Source organism: Polyodon spathula, chromosome 1 (assembly GCF_017654505.1).
Source record: "Polyodon spathula isolate WHYD16114869_AA chromosome 1, ASM1765450v1, whole genome shotgun sequence".
Taxonomy (NCBI): domain Eukaryota; kingdom Metazoa; phylum Chordata; class Actinopteri; order Acipenseriformes; family Polyodontidae; genus Polyodon; species Polyodon spathula.
The window spans coordinates 90043853-90057707 of record NC_054534.1 but is presented as its reverse complement, the minus strand read 5'-3'; the positions used below and the strand labels follow the sequence as shown (position 1 = coordinate 90057707).

General features: G+C 37.0%; 1 protein-coding gene across 4 annotated transcripts in view; it reads left to right on the top strand.

Annotated features, from left to right (window-relative positions):
* pds5a (PDS5 cohesin associated factor A) overlaps nucleotides 1-13855 on the top strand; it is a 41404-nt gene extending 27549 nt beyond the window's left edge. For 2 of the 4 annotated variants that reach the window (XM_041265360.1, XM_041265368.1), the window contains exons 20-34: nucleotides 1057-1180; nucleotides 1858-2016; nucleotides 4203-4271; nucleotides 6395-6531; nucleotides 6755-6878; nucleotides 7051-7255; nucleotides 7608-7722; nucleotides 7912-8044; nucleotides 8314-8433; nucleotides 8869-8931; nucleotides 9024-9169; nucleotides 9378-9483; nucleotides 10048-10403; nucleotides 10798-10945; nucleotides 12770-13855. In XM_041265360.1, coding sequence (XP_041121294.1) covers nucleotides 1057-1180; nucleotides 1858-2016; nucleotides 4203-4271; nucleotides 6395-6531; nucleotides 6755-6878; nucleotides 7051-7255; nucleotides 7608-7722; nucleotides 7912-8044; nucleotides 8314-8433; nucleotides 8869-8931; nucleotides 9024-9169; nucleotides 9378-9483; nucleotides 10048-10403; nucleotides 10798-10945; nucleotides 12770-12805 — 2041 coding nt within the window. In that variant the 3' untranslated portion in view covers nucleotides 12806-13855. Of the gene's footprint in view, nucleotides 1-1056; nucleotides 1181-1857; nucleotides 2017-4202; nucleotides 4272-6394; nucleotides 6532-6754; nucleotides 6879-7050; nucleotides 7256-7607; nucleotides 7723-7911; nucleotides 8045-8313; nucleotides 8434-8868; nucleotides 8932-9023; nucleotides 9170-9377; nucleotides 9484-10047; nucleotides 10404-10797; nucleotides 10946-12769 lie in introns of those variants that run through there. The other 2 variants (XM_041265376.1, XM_041265384.1) reach the window with 2 other exon arrangements.

The following is a 13855-nucleotide window of genomic DNA, read 5'->3' as shown; positions in this document are numbered from 1 at the left end:
TAATTGTTATTCTGTAGCTGACCATGTAATTATGTTTTTGCATATTACTCGCCTCAAGCAGATCGGCAGGCGTTTATCCGGACTGATGGACTCTCAGAAGTTGGTGTGTGTTTTTTTTTTTAAACTTGGACCAACCCAGTCAAGCAGAACAGAAAACTTTTGTTTAAGGCTCCTGAGTGGCACATCTGGTAAAGGCACTACGCGTGGAGTGCAGGATGCGCCCAGTAGTCTGGAGGTTGACTGTTCGAGTCCATGCAATTCCACTGCTGACCATGGACAGGAGTTTCTAGGTAGTGCTGCATAATTGGCTGAGCGCCACTCGGATAGGGAGGGCTTAGGTCAGCCAGGGTGTCCTCGGCTCCCCACACAACAGCAACACCTGTAGACTGGCCGGGCGCCTGCAGGCTTGCCTGTAAGTTGCCTGGAGCTACATGGTCCTCTGACGCTGTAGCTCTGAGGTGGCTGCATGGCGGACCTGCAGAATGAAAAGAAGCGGGCAACTGACGGCACACATTTCGAAGGACGTGTTTGTCCGTCTTTGTCTCTCCCAAGTCTGCGCAGTACTCAAAAAAAAAAAAAAAAAAAAAAAAAACTGCAACATATAATAATAAAATATCTTCCGCCTTTTCCACCATTTACCTGTTTTTTGTGTTCTAATTATTTAAACGCCTTTTATCTGAAAGCAACCTGACGATGTCAAAATATGCTGGACGCTGACGCTTTGACGCAACGCGCCTGGTGTGAAAAGACCTTTATAAAAAGTAAATTCATACAGAAGAATATGTACTTGCAGCATAAAAAAACATTTCTAAATATGCTAATATTGCAATAGAGAAACAGCATCGTTTTCTGTAATGCAGAAGTCAAGAAGAATATATCCAGTCAAAATAAAAATTCAACCTGCAGATTGCCAGCAAACCCATCTGTTAATATAATCCAGCATGTTGTAATGAGGTCAGGTCATCAGCTTCCATCTGTGAAATGCAGTCGATTTTTAGCAGAATACTTGCGAGGCACTTGCTCTCTTTAGGAGGTTAATCTATTTGTGTTTTACAGAACCCTTATTCCCATCCTGCATCAAAAGGCAAAGCGAGGTACACCTCACCAGGCTAAGCAAGCTGTCCACTGCATACATGCAATATTCCACAACAAAGAAGTACAGCTTGCACAGATTTTTGAGGTAAATTGGTATGAATATGAAATGTAAGCTTAATTGTTGTATTGTTTTTGTTCCCATAGTATCATTTATCTGTTTTAATCAGCACTTTATTCCAGTTTATAGAATCTCCATAGCATTGCCCCTAGTGGCTGCAAGAAGTACCACATGTGTACTATGTGATATTTCGTATTGAGAAAGGGGATATAGTGGAGGCAGTTGTACGTATCACTTATTTAATTGTCCAGCTATTCATCCGTATGTGATACATGCATTTTTGCATATATCTCGAAACACTTCTCTCTTGTTCTATATTATCCTGTCCTGACTGTTGGTGTCATCAATAGTTTCATGGTGGTGATAGCCAAAGCAGGGGCTGTTACTGATTTATACAGGCACTTGTTTTTAGTACATTACACGTTATTTCACTTCCATAAAGTCTAGACTAAGGGTAGCACCTAATAGTCCATTAATCGCACATCAAGGGATTGTGAAGCATGCAGTTTCAGGTGGATGGAGATGTAATTGAAATTAACATTTGCATTACATTTAATAACAATTCACAAATAGAGCACAACACATTGTCAGATATGTGATTTATTAATTGTCAACCGTTCAACTTTGTCAAATTAGTTGTTGTTCTACACCTAGTCCAATTGGAGGTCATATGTTTGAAGACTTTTTTTTTTTTTTGGTTCCAGCCCCTCAGTAGAAGCCTCAATGCTGATGTACCGGAGCAGCTGATAACTCCCCTGGTCTCCTTGGGGCACATCTCTATGCTGGCGCCAGACCAGTTTGCGTCTCCAATGAAATCTATTGTTGCTAACTTCATTGTCAAAGACCTCCTCATGAATGACAGAGTAAGACAAACTGCTGACAACATATTCTGCTTATCAGTTGTGTAAAACTGAGCTCTTTGCTAAGAAAATCATGATTTGATGTCTGATTCTTATGATGGTGTAGCTCACAAGAGTTACACCATATGGAAAATGGTTCTTTATCAAATACAAAACTATTACCTAATGGGTATTTATCTCCTAAAGACTCAGAACTTGAATAATATAGCAAAGCTGCTTGTCAGAGCCTGTGACGCAGGCATGCCAGCACCCGAGAATAGCCGCCTGTATTATGCTTTTTCGGCTCAAATTCCTTTTATTTGGCACCACAATTATCGGGATTCCTTTATACAACGGTTAACGCATTTGTCAACTGCAAACGTGCTTCTGAATCAAGCAATGGTACTTGCAGCCTTAGCAAAGTGTCTGAGGAAGATCTTTTTGTGAACTGATACAGTATTTTGATGGTTTTGAAGGAAACTGCCAATGGCACAGAGTACATGTTTCAATAGCTGTGTTCTGTTACCCAGTGCTTGCTGTGCCGGCAGCTCTTGGCTGCTGTCTTTCTGACATCACACGCAGCGTTTAGAGAAACGCCTTCTCCAAACCTTGCAGCATAGCACACATTTTCAACGTGCTATATTTACATTTGTTTGGATTACCAATAGTAAGTTTGATGTAATTGATTAACATTAACTTTAATGTAAAACTACACATCACTTGTTACAGATTTAGTACGTTATGTTTGTTTAAATAATTGATTGATTTATTTAACATAGCATTGACAAGGCTGTTTTCAGCTTATTGTGTAATGATAAAATGTCGTTCGCCTCTGCTAACAAGGTGGCAGCAGTTGCTTTAGTGGTTATTTGCATTACGATTAGCAGGTCACTCGTGATCTTTGCATCGTCCCTTTGGTTCGCAGTCTCAGCCAGCCTCCCGCAGTAACATTTCAAAGCTGTGCTGGGCTATTCAGAATCTGCACAGATTTCTGTGGGTGCTTAGTGACGTCTACAGCACATCTCCGATTCTGTGCAGCACTGTACAGAACTACGGAAATCTGTGCAATAAGAACACGACCAATGCCTCAATTAAATTAGCAGAGACGCGCAACTGTTTAAACAAGTTATAACAGTATTCCAACTTAGGTAAGTGAAGAAATCCTTCTTTATAAAAAAAATATTTTATAATTTATAATTGTCTTTATAAAAAAAAGTACCAAGTTATTTGGCATAGTAAAATACTAATACCAAATGTTCAAATCATTGCATGAATGGAAGTGTGATTTGTTGGTTTTATTTTTGTGAACTGCAGTAATTTAAGCGATTTACATTAGTCTCCATTTAACCCTTTGCAGTCCATTTATTCAGCGCTTGTCAGTCTCCATTTAACCCTTTGCAGTCCATTTATATTTTGCTTGTCAGGCGGGTCAGGTCCAATTTAATTTCACATGCTCTGTTTATTTTACATGCGCTGTTTTTCGGTTTCATTCAGCTCCTTTTGGTTGGTGTCATATATCCACAAAACCTTGGCTTTGGAACTAGTGTTAAGGGCGGCTTCAGGGTCGACCCTTACAACATAAACAGAGGCGAGTTCTCCCTCAGTGTTTTAGCCCTAGCTACTTGTTACTAGGGTTCTTAATGGTAACATGCAAGTTAATCTTTGGTTTAGCCATGTAACATTCCAGTTGTTCTGCAATATTGCCTTGCGAAGGCTTTGGTTTTCATACCCGTTAAGTAATGGTTACATTTTATACTTGACAGGGAACATTAGGTTATTATCCTAACCCTGAAATGGATATGTAACCATTAACCTTCAAGGTCACTGCATCCGTGATTGCAGCAGGCTTGAAGGAAAAGTGAAGAAGAGATCTGTGCAGTCCTTATATGCTGTCGGGGGCGGACATGACTGCATCACGGTCAGCTTTGATATATTTAGATTCTGGGTCTTTAGGTGATAAATACTCATCAGGGTTATTATGAGAACCTAACGTTTTGCTGTTTTATTATCTTTAGCCTTTTAATATATTTGTATAAGGTATAGCTGAGTTAATATGGGTTTAATGTAATATTTTTGCTTTACTTTTTACAGTTATGTTCATGGAATCGACCATTTTTTAGTATGCTTGCTTTGGAATTTAGGTTTTGAGTGGAGTACTCATCTATATTAAGTGTTACTACTTCTAAAATATTCTTTTCCACTTTGTGCAGTCTGTGGGCAATAAGAATGGGAAGTTATGGTGTCCAGATGAAGAGGTTTCTCCTGAAGTATTGGCAAAAGTAAGTTGTTACCACTTGTTATCTACCTGTGGCCAGATAAAGTACAGCTGAATTATTCCTGCAAAACAGTGTTCCTTGCAGTCTGCAATTTTTATATTTTTTAAAACTATAGTTTTTGCAACTAGGACTAAAGTTCATTTTTGCAACTAGGACTAAAGTTCAATTCATTTTAATGACTTAAATACAAATAATTACAGGTGTTATACTGTAGATCCTGCAATTAAAGTTTGGCAATGAAACATTTTTTTAGGGCTGTCAATTAATCGCAGTTTACTCTTTCTTGACTCTCTTGCCATACCTTAACTCATTCCCTGTGCTAAGTGCATACAACGCAATGAGTGCAGTCTGCATTTGCATAGAAAGTTAGTCATATAACTGCATTATGGAGCAAAGTACTACAAGTGAATAATTTGTTGTGAAGTACTTGTCGTGAATGACGTATCTACTGTCAAATTTAAACTTTCAGTATCACAAACGTAGGCTACATCTAATCTGAAGCACCACCTGCATGCTAAATACACTTTCTAGCAGCAACACAATAACAATTTAAATTCAGGATCGCTGCAAGCTTATTAATCAACCAGGGATGCACATGAGCAATGGCATTAGCATGCACATATGTGTGTGTGTGTATTTAATTAGGGCTTTTCCGATTTAATAGATTAATCAGACCAATTTAATCAGCTGAAGAGTTGATTGCAGATTTTTTTTTTTTTTTTTTTTTTCTTAATTTAATCGTGCAGTTATTTTTTGTACATAAAATCAACCAATAGAACGGCAGCCCAATCATTAGTGAGCAGAGGCAGGTTATAAATATGCTAGGGTTGGATGTGTAAGCATAGCTGAATTAAAAAAAAAAAAATATAGCTCAGTTTCACGCGATATTGCTTATAGACACAGTTATTGAGAATTATATTTAAGTAATTTCAAATTGCTTTTTACAAATTAAAGAAATGTGTTAATACAATGGAGACATTGTGGTCAATTTTGGTTAATCAATTTTCAAGAACTTTCTCGGGGGGGATGAGATTTACACCAGCCTGTAAAGCAATCACTTGTCAATAGCCACAGTATTCTCGAGTACCTGTAACAAGATTCCGAACAGATTAATCTCTTCAGCACTTCTGCTAGATGCTGAAATACAGGAAGGAAGCCAAGTACTTATCTATGTAAACAAGTGATATTATGTGAAAATGTGTTACATTTAGTAAAATAAAAATGCTTTTAAAAAGACCAAATTACAATTATGCATTTTTGTTTTTAGGTTCTATTTTTTTTTTTTTTAGTATTACGATGCAGGACGGCTGCTGTAATATCTTTACCTTTATTAAAAATATGCACAAATTAATCTACCTATTTAATCAACTAGTGCCCATAAATTAACCGATCAAAAACAAATCGATTGACAGCTCTATATATATATATATATAGTTGCAGAGAATATGACCGTTACTCAATGAATGCTTTGTTTTATTTAGACAATTTGAAGTTATTAATACAATGAAATGCATTAAGGTGAGTAATAAACTGACTCCATTGTGATTTAGCAGTTGGTTCAAACAATTTAACAACAAATGCTGAAGTTTTTCAGTATAATTCTGTGTAATAAATATAACACTGAAACAGGCAACAATATTAATCCAGAAATAGGACAAGTTTTTTTTTTTTCAGGGTTATTTTTTGGATAATTATGATGGATAATACAACGGCAAATTAATCATGATTAATATTTAACCGCTTTTTACATTTTTTTTTTTTTTTGGCTTTTTTTAATGCCTTTTTTCACACCATATACTTACTATTGTATGATTTCAGACATTATGAATTGTTTTGTTGATGTACTGAAGTAGTTTGGCAAAGGTTTGGACAGCATTTTTTCTTCCATAATGTGTGAAAACATGTGATTGTGAGCATTCGATTGGCTTTCACCCGCTGCGTGGTACAGTATAGAGTCAGTAGAGTTGAACGGTCACAGTATTGCATGTGTTCTCAGCTAGGTAAAAAAAGCAATAGAGCAACAGAACTACAAACCATTCTGAATTAACGCAAACTATTTAAATGGCATGCATGTCCTTAAATACACGTAGCACTGGCTTTAAAATGTTAAATGTTCTTAATTTAAGGTACACGCTATCAAGCTGCTAGTACGCTGGTTGCTGGGTATGAGAAACAATCAGTCTAAATCGGCCAACTCTACTCTACGGTTACTATCGGCCATGCTGGTCAGTGAAGGTGACTTAACGGAACAAAAGAAGATCAGGTAGGATATGGGTTTTGTTTTTTTTTGTGGAAGGGTGGGAGTCATTCTCTGGCACTTTATTATATTTTTACGTATCATGTTTCCAGTGTTTAGTATGGTCTGAATTATAAATTTTTACTTTTAACTCAAGCGCCTGACCAATATATTTAATATACACTGGACTCAACACATCTATGGATATTACTGCATGACATATTACTGACGACTTCTCTGCTTGTTCCAGTAAATCTGATATGTCTCGTCTGCGGCTAGCTGCTGGAGGTGCCATCATGAAGCTTTCACAAGAACCCTGTTACCATGAAATCATCTCTCCAGAGCAGTTTCAGCTCTCTGCTCTTGTCATTAATGTAAGGATGGATTTGTGTGAGCTAAACTAAACGGCAGGCGTTTTAAGTGTAATATAGGTTTGTGAGAAAGTACATAGCTGTTTGTTTGATTCATGAATTGCATTTAAATTAGTGTATCCATACCCATTTGTACACAAATATATCAATGTTGTGCTCTTCTTTCTTTCTCAAGGATGAGTGTTACCAAGTAAGACAGATATTTGCACAGAAAGTGCACGTGGCCCTGGTGAAGTTACAGCTTCCTCTGGAGTACATGGCCATATTTGCTTTGTGTGCCAAAGATCCTGTTAAAGAGAGGAGGGCGCATGCTCGACAGTGCCTGCTAAAAAACATCAGTATCCGAAGGGAGTATATCAAGCAGAATCCAATGGCTCATGGTTAGTATTGCCAGAGATGGCTCTTTTTTTGTAGTGTTTTGAGAATAAATGGTTCCCTTCTCATTTGTATTTCTGTCCTGTGTATTTCCTTCTTTTAATTATTGTTCTAAATCCTTGTTCACTATTGCTAGGTTGTGTGTTTTTATTTAATTTGTGATTGTTTTGTTATGGCAATTTAATGATTTTATCATGTTCAGGGTTCTTTGGGGGGGGGGGGGGTACCATACGAAAGCTGCCCGACCTGTATGTGTTACTTGTTCAACACACTTTTTCGTGTCGGAGCAGGAGATTAATCTGAACTATATCCTTGCAAGTCCTTTTTAGAAACTGATGGTTCCTTTATGTTTTAAAGAAAAGCTGTTGTCTCTTCTACCTGAATATGTGGTACCATACATGATCCATCTCCTGGCTCATGATCCAGATTTTACCAAGCCTCAGGATTTTGAGCAGCTTCGTGACATTAAAGAGTAAGTGTTGCACAGGTCCTAATTAATAATTAATATAAGGTTGCAGTGCGGCATTAAAGAATTTAAAAGGAGCACGTTGGACCATGTAGTTAAAGATCTGTAACACAATTTCTTTCGGTGCTTAACCAGGTGAGCTACAAATTGCTTCAGTCCTACACTCCTAAAAATAATGTGTGCTATTATTCTCAGGTGCCTGTGGTTCATGTTGGAGGTTCTGATGACAAAGAACGAAAATAACAGCCATGCTTTTTTGAAAATAATGGTGGAAAGCATAAAACAAACCAGGGATGCTCAGGCTCCAGATGACCCCAAGACAAATGAGGTTAGCTGAAATTTGAATTTATTTAATCCTTCCTGTCCTGGCAGCAAGGCTGCTTTAGTTCGTTAGTGTTCAGTATAGCCAGGGACCAAGACGTGATATTAATCACTGACTGCCACCTTGGAAGTCATTCCACTGGAAATCGTATTTCTCACAAAGAATTATATGATAAACATGTTAGGAAACTGATTAAGCTCTTAGCTACGGATACATTTATTGGGTTTGTCACTTCAGTATTGAATAACCCTTGATTTTGTTGGATTTTCTTACAGAAACTCTACATTGTATGTGATATTGCACTGTTTGTAATCGTTAACAAAAGCACAACCTACCATTTGGAGTCGCCCAAGGATCCTGTACTGCCTGCTAAATTTTTCACTGCACCAGATAAAGTAGGTTACTTTTTACACATACATTAAACATAAATCAGTTGCACTTTAATAAAACAGGATTTCAGAGTTAGGAAAGGAGTTGTACTAATAATACGCCTTCCCTTCTTCAGGACTATCAAAGATAGTTAAGTATTTGCATTGAAATAAAGAACCTTAATTTTATGATTGGCATGTAAAAGAAAGTGAAATGTTTAGCCCCATATCCAAGTTGGAGTAGTGCGAGTAACTCCAAATAAACTGCTTTCTGCTTTACTGTGATCTAAAATAGGTTTAATTATATATGTGTATTCTTTAGAATAGTAGTTTTGGCACTTGCAGAGGTAGGTATTGGTTCTTGTCCTTGCAGGTAATATCTATTTTCTGAGTGGTATAATAGGACTGTAACATGCCGTAAACTAAAATAATAATAACATTTAATAATTTGTATACCTACAGGATTTCATAAATGATAAGGAATATCTCTCATTAGAAGCCAGAACTGTCCTTTTAACAGGAAAGGTATGCTTTTGATATGCTTTTTGATATTAATCTGTTTATTTAATTTTTAAAAAGCAATTGCATGTAATTAATAAGCTGTTTTTGTTTTTTAGCCTAAACCAGCCAGTGTGTTAGGAACAGTAAACAAGCCTCTGTCTGTTACTGGTAAGAGGCCATACAATAGGACAGCAGGTTCGGAAACTGGAAGCAATGTGAGTGGACATTCAGAGCCAAGCTCACCGTCAGGAAACAAAGGAAGGTAAGGACTCATTTTTGATACCTAGATTTGACTTGTCAGATTACTCCGTGCAGGGGAAAATGGTAAAGCCAAGAATCCATTTTTGTGTGTTTAGTTTTTTTTTTTGCATATCAGTTAATTACAAATTAACCGCCTGTTCAAAACAAATCTAAATTGTGTGCATGTTAAAATAATAAAGTTAAATCAGAATTTTGTTTGCTCTGTTAAGAGAGCAGGGTACAGAAGCTTCAGAGACGGGAGCAAGTGAAAATGAAGAGAACCCGGTTATACTCCTGTCTGTGACGCCAGCTAAAACCGAACCTGTGAAAAGCAAGGTAAACTTAATATGGGTGCATCTTGCAGAGATCCACGCTTTGAAGATACACCTACTGACAGTTTCTGTAAAACAGACTCCATATACAAATCCTTTTAAATCTGTTTTCACAGACCAAGATTACCATAGGTTAGGTTTTCCAAGGTTAGTGCTAATTGACTGAAACCACTTTGAGATTGCATTTGCATTTACATTTGACTCTACCATATTCCATTACCAATGTTTTAGTAAGAATCAACCGCATCACTGTCACACCTCTGGCCCGATCAATGATACAAAACATTTTTCTCCATTATGTACAAGATTTGATTGTCAGAAATAAACTTTACTCAGTGTTTTGAGATTTAACCTTTGTTCATTTCAGTATTAGACCTTAACAGCTTGGATCAGGCATATGTTCTCTGTGGTTGCAATGTACCCCTATAATTCTGCAGCACACTCCTTGAGTAACCCAATAGATTCAGGGCTACTGCACACCAGGGGAATAGTTAAATATCTGGGGACATCCATTTGCCGCGATTGAGGTAGAGGATGATGGACAACCCTGATTTCTTTCATCCCCTAGGAGGTGATTTCTGAGCAGTCTGCTGCAGGCAATGCCAGCACAGAGCGTGGAAAGAAGCGAGTGGCACCTGCTGATGGAAGTGAGAACATGCATCAGAGCCCAGAGGAGAATCAGCCAGGTGAAGTGGGTGGACCTGTACCCCCTAAACCCAGACGGGGACGGCCCCCCAAATCACAGGTTCCAGGCAGCGCTGAGAAAAGCAGCGAGGCAAAGACAGGTGGGAGGGGGAGGAAGAGGGCTGCACCCACCGCAGCGAGTCCTGGGGAGTTGGAGGCAGCAAATATCAAAGTACCAAAACAGCAGAAGGACACTGAGGCAAAGAAAGCACCGGCACAGAGACAAATGGATTTGCAAAGGTAAAGGTTAAAACTAATCACCAACTGAATATTGGGCAGCCTAGATTAATGTCTGTTGAAAATAGTTTACCCAGAAAGAAACCAATATGGCTTGAGTATTTTGTTTAATCTACAAACTTACATTATTACTATGCATGATTTATGTAGTTTTAGTAAAATGCTGGGTATTGTTTAATTAACCTTGTTTTAATACTTAATACTTAAGTTTTTTTTAAAGGAAAACAATTATTTTTCCAGTGAAAGAAGTAAGATTTGATTTAAGGTTTTTTCTGGAATTCATATGAAAAGCATTTTTTATATGCACAATAAGATTGTATATAGTAGATAGTGTTACTGAATGTTCAATGTAATCTCATTCTAGTTTAAGAATGACAAGTGTTTTTGTATTTTTTAGCAGCCAGTTTTTGGGCAGTGATGGCGATTCTCTGTGGGATGTAGAATCCAGCCCAGATTGCTTTGTAAAGGAGATGAATCTGTTTAGTAATGAGAGCAGCCAGGAGGAGCTTACCGAGACAGAACTAACTCAGGGGGCCTCTCTTCAGGTGCACAAGGGAAACATTACCCTATTAGATACAGCATTTCACAAACCAGTCTAGCTTTATTAACCAATGTTTGTATATGTGATTTAGCCTTAACAGTATGAGGTTTAGTATTCATTTAACTCTTATCCTGGAGAAATCGGTGGTTGTAGTAGTTCTGGCTGCGCTTTTTATTGAGGTTGTAAAAATCATGCTGGGGGGAGGTTTGGACTTGTTATCTATACAAGAAGTTACACCAACTACAGTGCAAAAATAAGCTGCCACTACTGCCTAGTCATCTCTCACCGTTTGAATCGCTTAATGTTTGCAGGATCATGTTACCAATTAATGCTCAAGTGTCTGTGACCGTTGTGTCCACCTCTAAACCAGTAAGGCTGCTATATTGATGTCATAAAACTTCAAGTTTCCTCATGATAGAAAGCACACATTGTATTTGGTACACTGCAGCATTCTATGATTCTCATATTTTGAATTCTCAGAGCTGTATTCTACAATTATACCTAATATAACCAATATTTTCTGACATGTATTTACTAAAATATAATTGGCACGTTATGCTTTAAAGTATACATCGATTTTCAGATTATCTGTCATAGTAGTTTATAGAAACATTCCAGTAAGTTTACAGTTTTATTTGGTATCTTTGAGATACTGTCTTAACTTAGAAAACAGTACAGTACACCCTTGCTATAACAAACCTGTTGGGGTCCAAGGCTTTTGTTCATTATATCAAGTGGTTCGTTATAGCGAAAGGACAAAATAAACGATTAACAATTGGAGTAAGTTAATGAGATGAGATTGTGAATGAAAGTAGAATTATATGTACCTGTTCCTCTCATAGCAGTATTCCGCCTTTGCTTTATCCTATTCGTTAAAGAATTAAAACGCAGTACAAAATGCAAAAATCCCGAATTGAAGCTGAACTTTAACTCAAAATCAATCTGACATGAATTGTTTCAAAATGCACTAAATCTCAATCCAACATGCAAGAATCCCAAACTAAGTTTTTATTCAGAATCAACCCAACCATGAAAAGTTAGTCAGATCCTCAAGTCTTTTTTGTTTTTTTTTGTTTTGTGTTTTCTTTAATCAGTTTTGCTTTGCTGCGTGGTTGCTGAACAAGCGAAAAAAAAGTGCTTTTTAACAACCTATAGACAGATGACAGAGCTATGACTGCCTTACTGTTTTTTTTTAAACAAACAGTATAGTTTACAGCTTTGTTGCAACATAAAATTTTTGTTTTGGAAGCATAGTTACACGGCTCACGCTTTTTGTTAAGACAAAAGAGTTGGCTTCACCTCGGAGGTGGCATCCCATGTGTGCAGACCAGGATGTTGATGCGTATGTTTTCTATATAATTATTTATTTTATTTTTTGGGGATCTAAGGGCCAGCGAGGATGTACTGTACAATTTAGGTCACCTTTAAATGTGGGTGTAGTAGTAGAATAATAAAAATTCTTCCGTGACTGCAGTTTTTAACCTTGCTATTTATTTCAGAAACTGTTCATGTATTCTCACATATTTATCCACTTGTGTTCTGTTGTTTATCTGTTCTATCGGAGGTGCCATTCCTGCTTTATTTTTTTTTGTACAAACACCCCATCTTTAGTTTGTTTGCAGCAAAGTTGTAAAAACAACACAAATGTAGTCTCTTATTATTATAGCCACCACCAGTGTTCATGTCCTCTGTTTCAGTGTGCCAAAATGGTTTGAGGGATTTACCCAGCATCCCATTAAGTGAATCTCCTTGCTCCAAGTCATTTGCTATGTCTGCTTACCACAGACGATAATTCATACATTTCAATATGCTGTTTTTTCTTTCTCAGGTAAAAAGGAGGACTGTACGAAGACCAAGAAAGTAGAACGCCTGTTAAAGGATTTCTTCAGGACACCCAGATCTGTACAGAAGCTGAAATTCCTTAACTATACAGCGCTTTGCTCTGAGAATACAAAAAACATTTTGAAAGCAAGCTTCTCCTCAGCAAACATTTTGGGGAATGAAAAAAATTTATGAAATGGAGGCTCAAGCATTTGTTCCTGCTTCATGGACTTATTTTGTATGGAACTTTTAAAATATTAATATACTCAACGTTTGTGGTCCCAGCACATGCATATTTTATTTCTGCTGACAAGATAGCTTGTCTATTGGTTGTTTGCTGAAAGCAGTTTTACTTTTCAGAAGTCTCCAGGTTGACTTTAAAAAAAGAATTAAGCCAAATAATTCCACTGCCTACTTACTCTTGCACGGGCAAATTCATTTTTGCCCATCATACAGTGTCAGGTGGAGGGATAACTGGTAGGTTTTGGTGTTGTGTTAAACAATGTTCCCAGTGAAAATACATGCATTGAAATCTAGCAGTTTTCAAAGTTAATTGCTTGTTCTAGAAAATACAAATGTTGCATTTTAGCATTCCCAACAGATGTTTAACCCTTAAGTTTTATAGATTTAGTTCTTGCCTACATTTTTAAATCACGACAGCAGTAGCAGGTGATGTGGTTCTTTTACAGAGGCCTTTTATTTTTAATTTGGTTCGGATTTTACATTTTTGTAACAATGGAGAAGGGTGCACAAGACCATTCTTTTCTGTTAATGTTTATTACCACATTTCACAACGATGCTTAAGTAAAGGTTTTAAAAAAAGAATTGGCTTTTAGATGCCTGCATAAATAAATTGGAACCAGTTCAGAATTGTTGATATATTCAGAGTGTTTTTAGAGACTGAAAATATTTTTTAAACATGTTTTGCCAGTTTGTTTCCTTGTTTTAAGCCTCATTTTGTTTTATTTTAGTGAAATACTTAACATTTTATTGATATGATTCTGTGCATTGTTTGGCATAGTTGTGTACAGTTTATGTACACATGACCATATTTAAATTTTTGTTGCATAAAATAAATGCTTCTAGGTGTCAA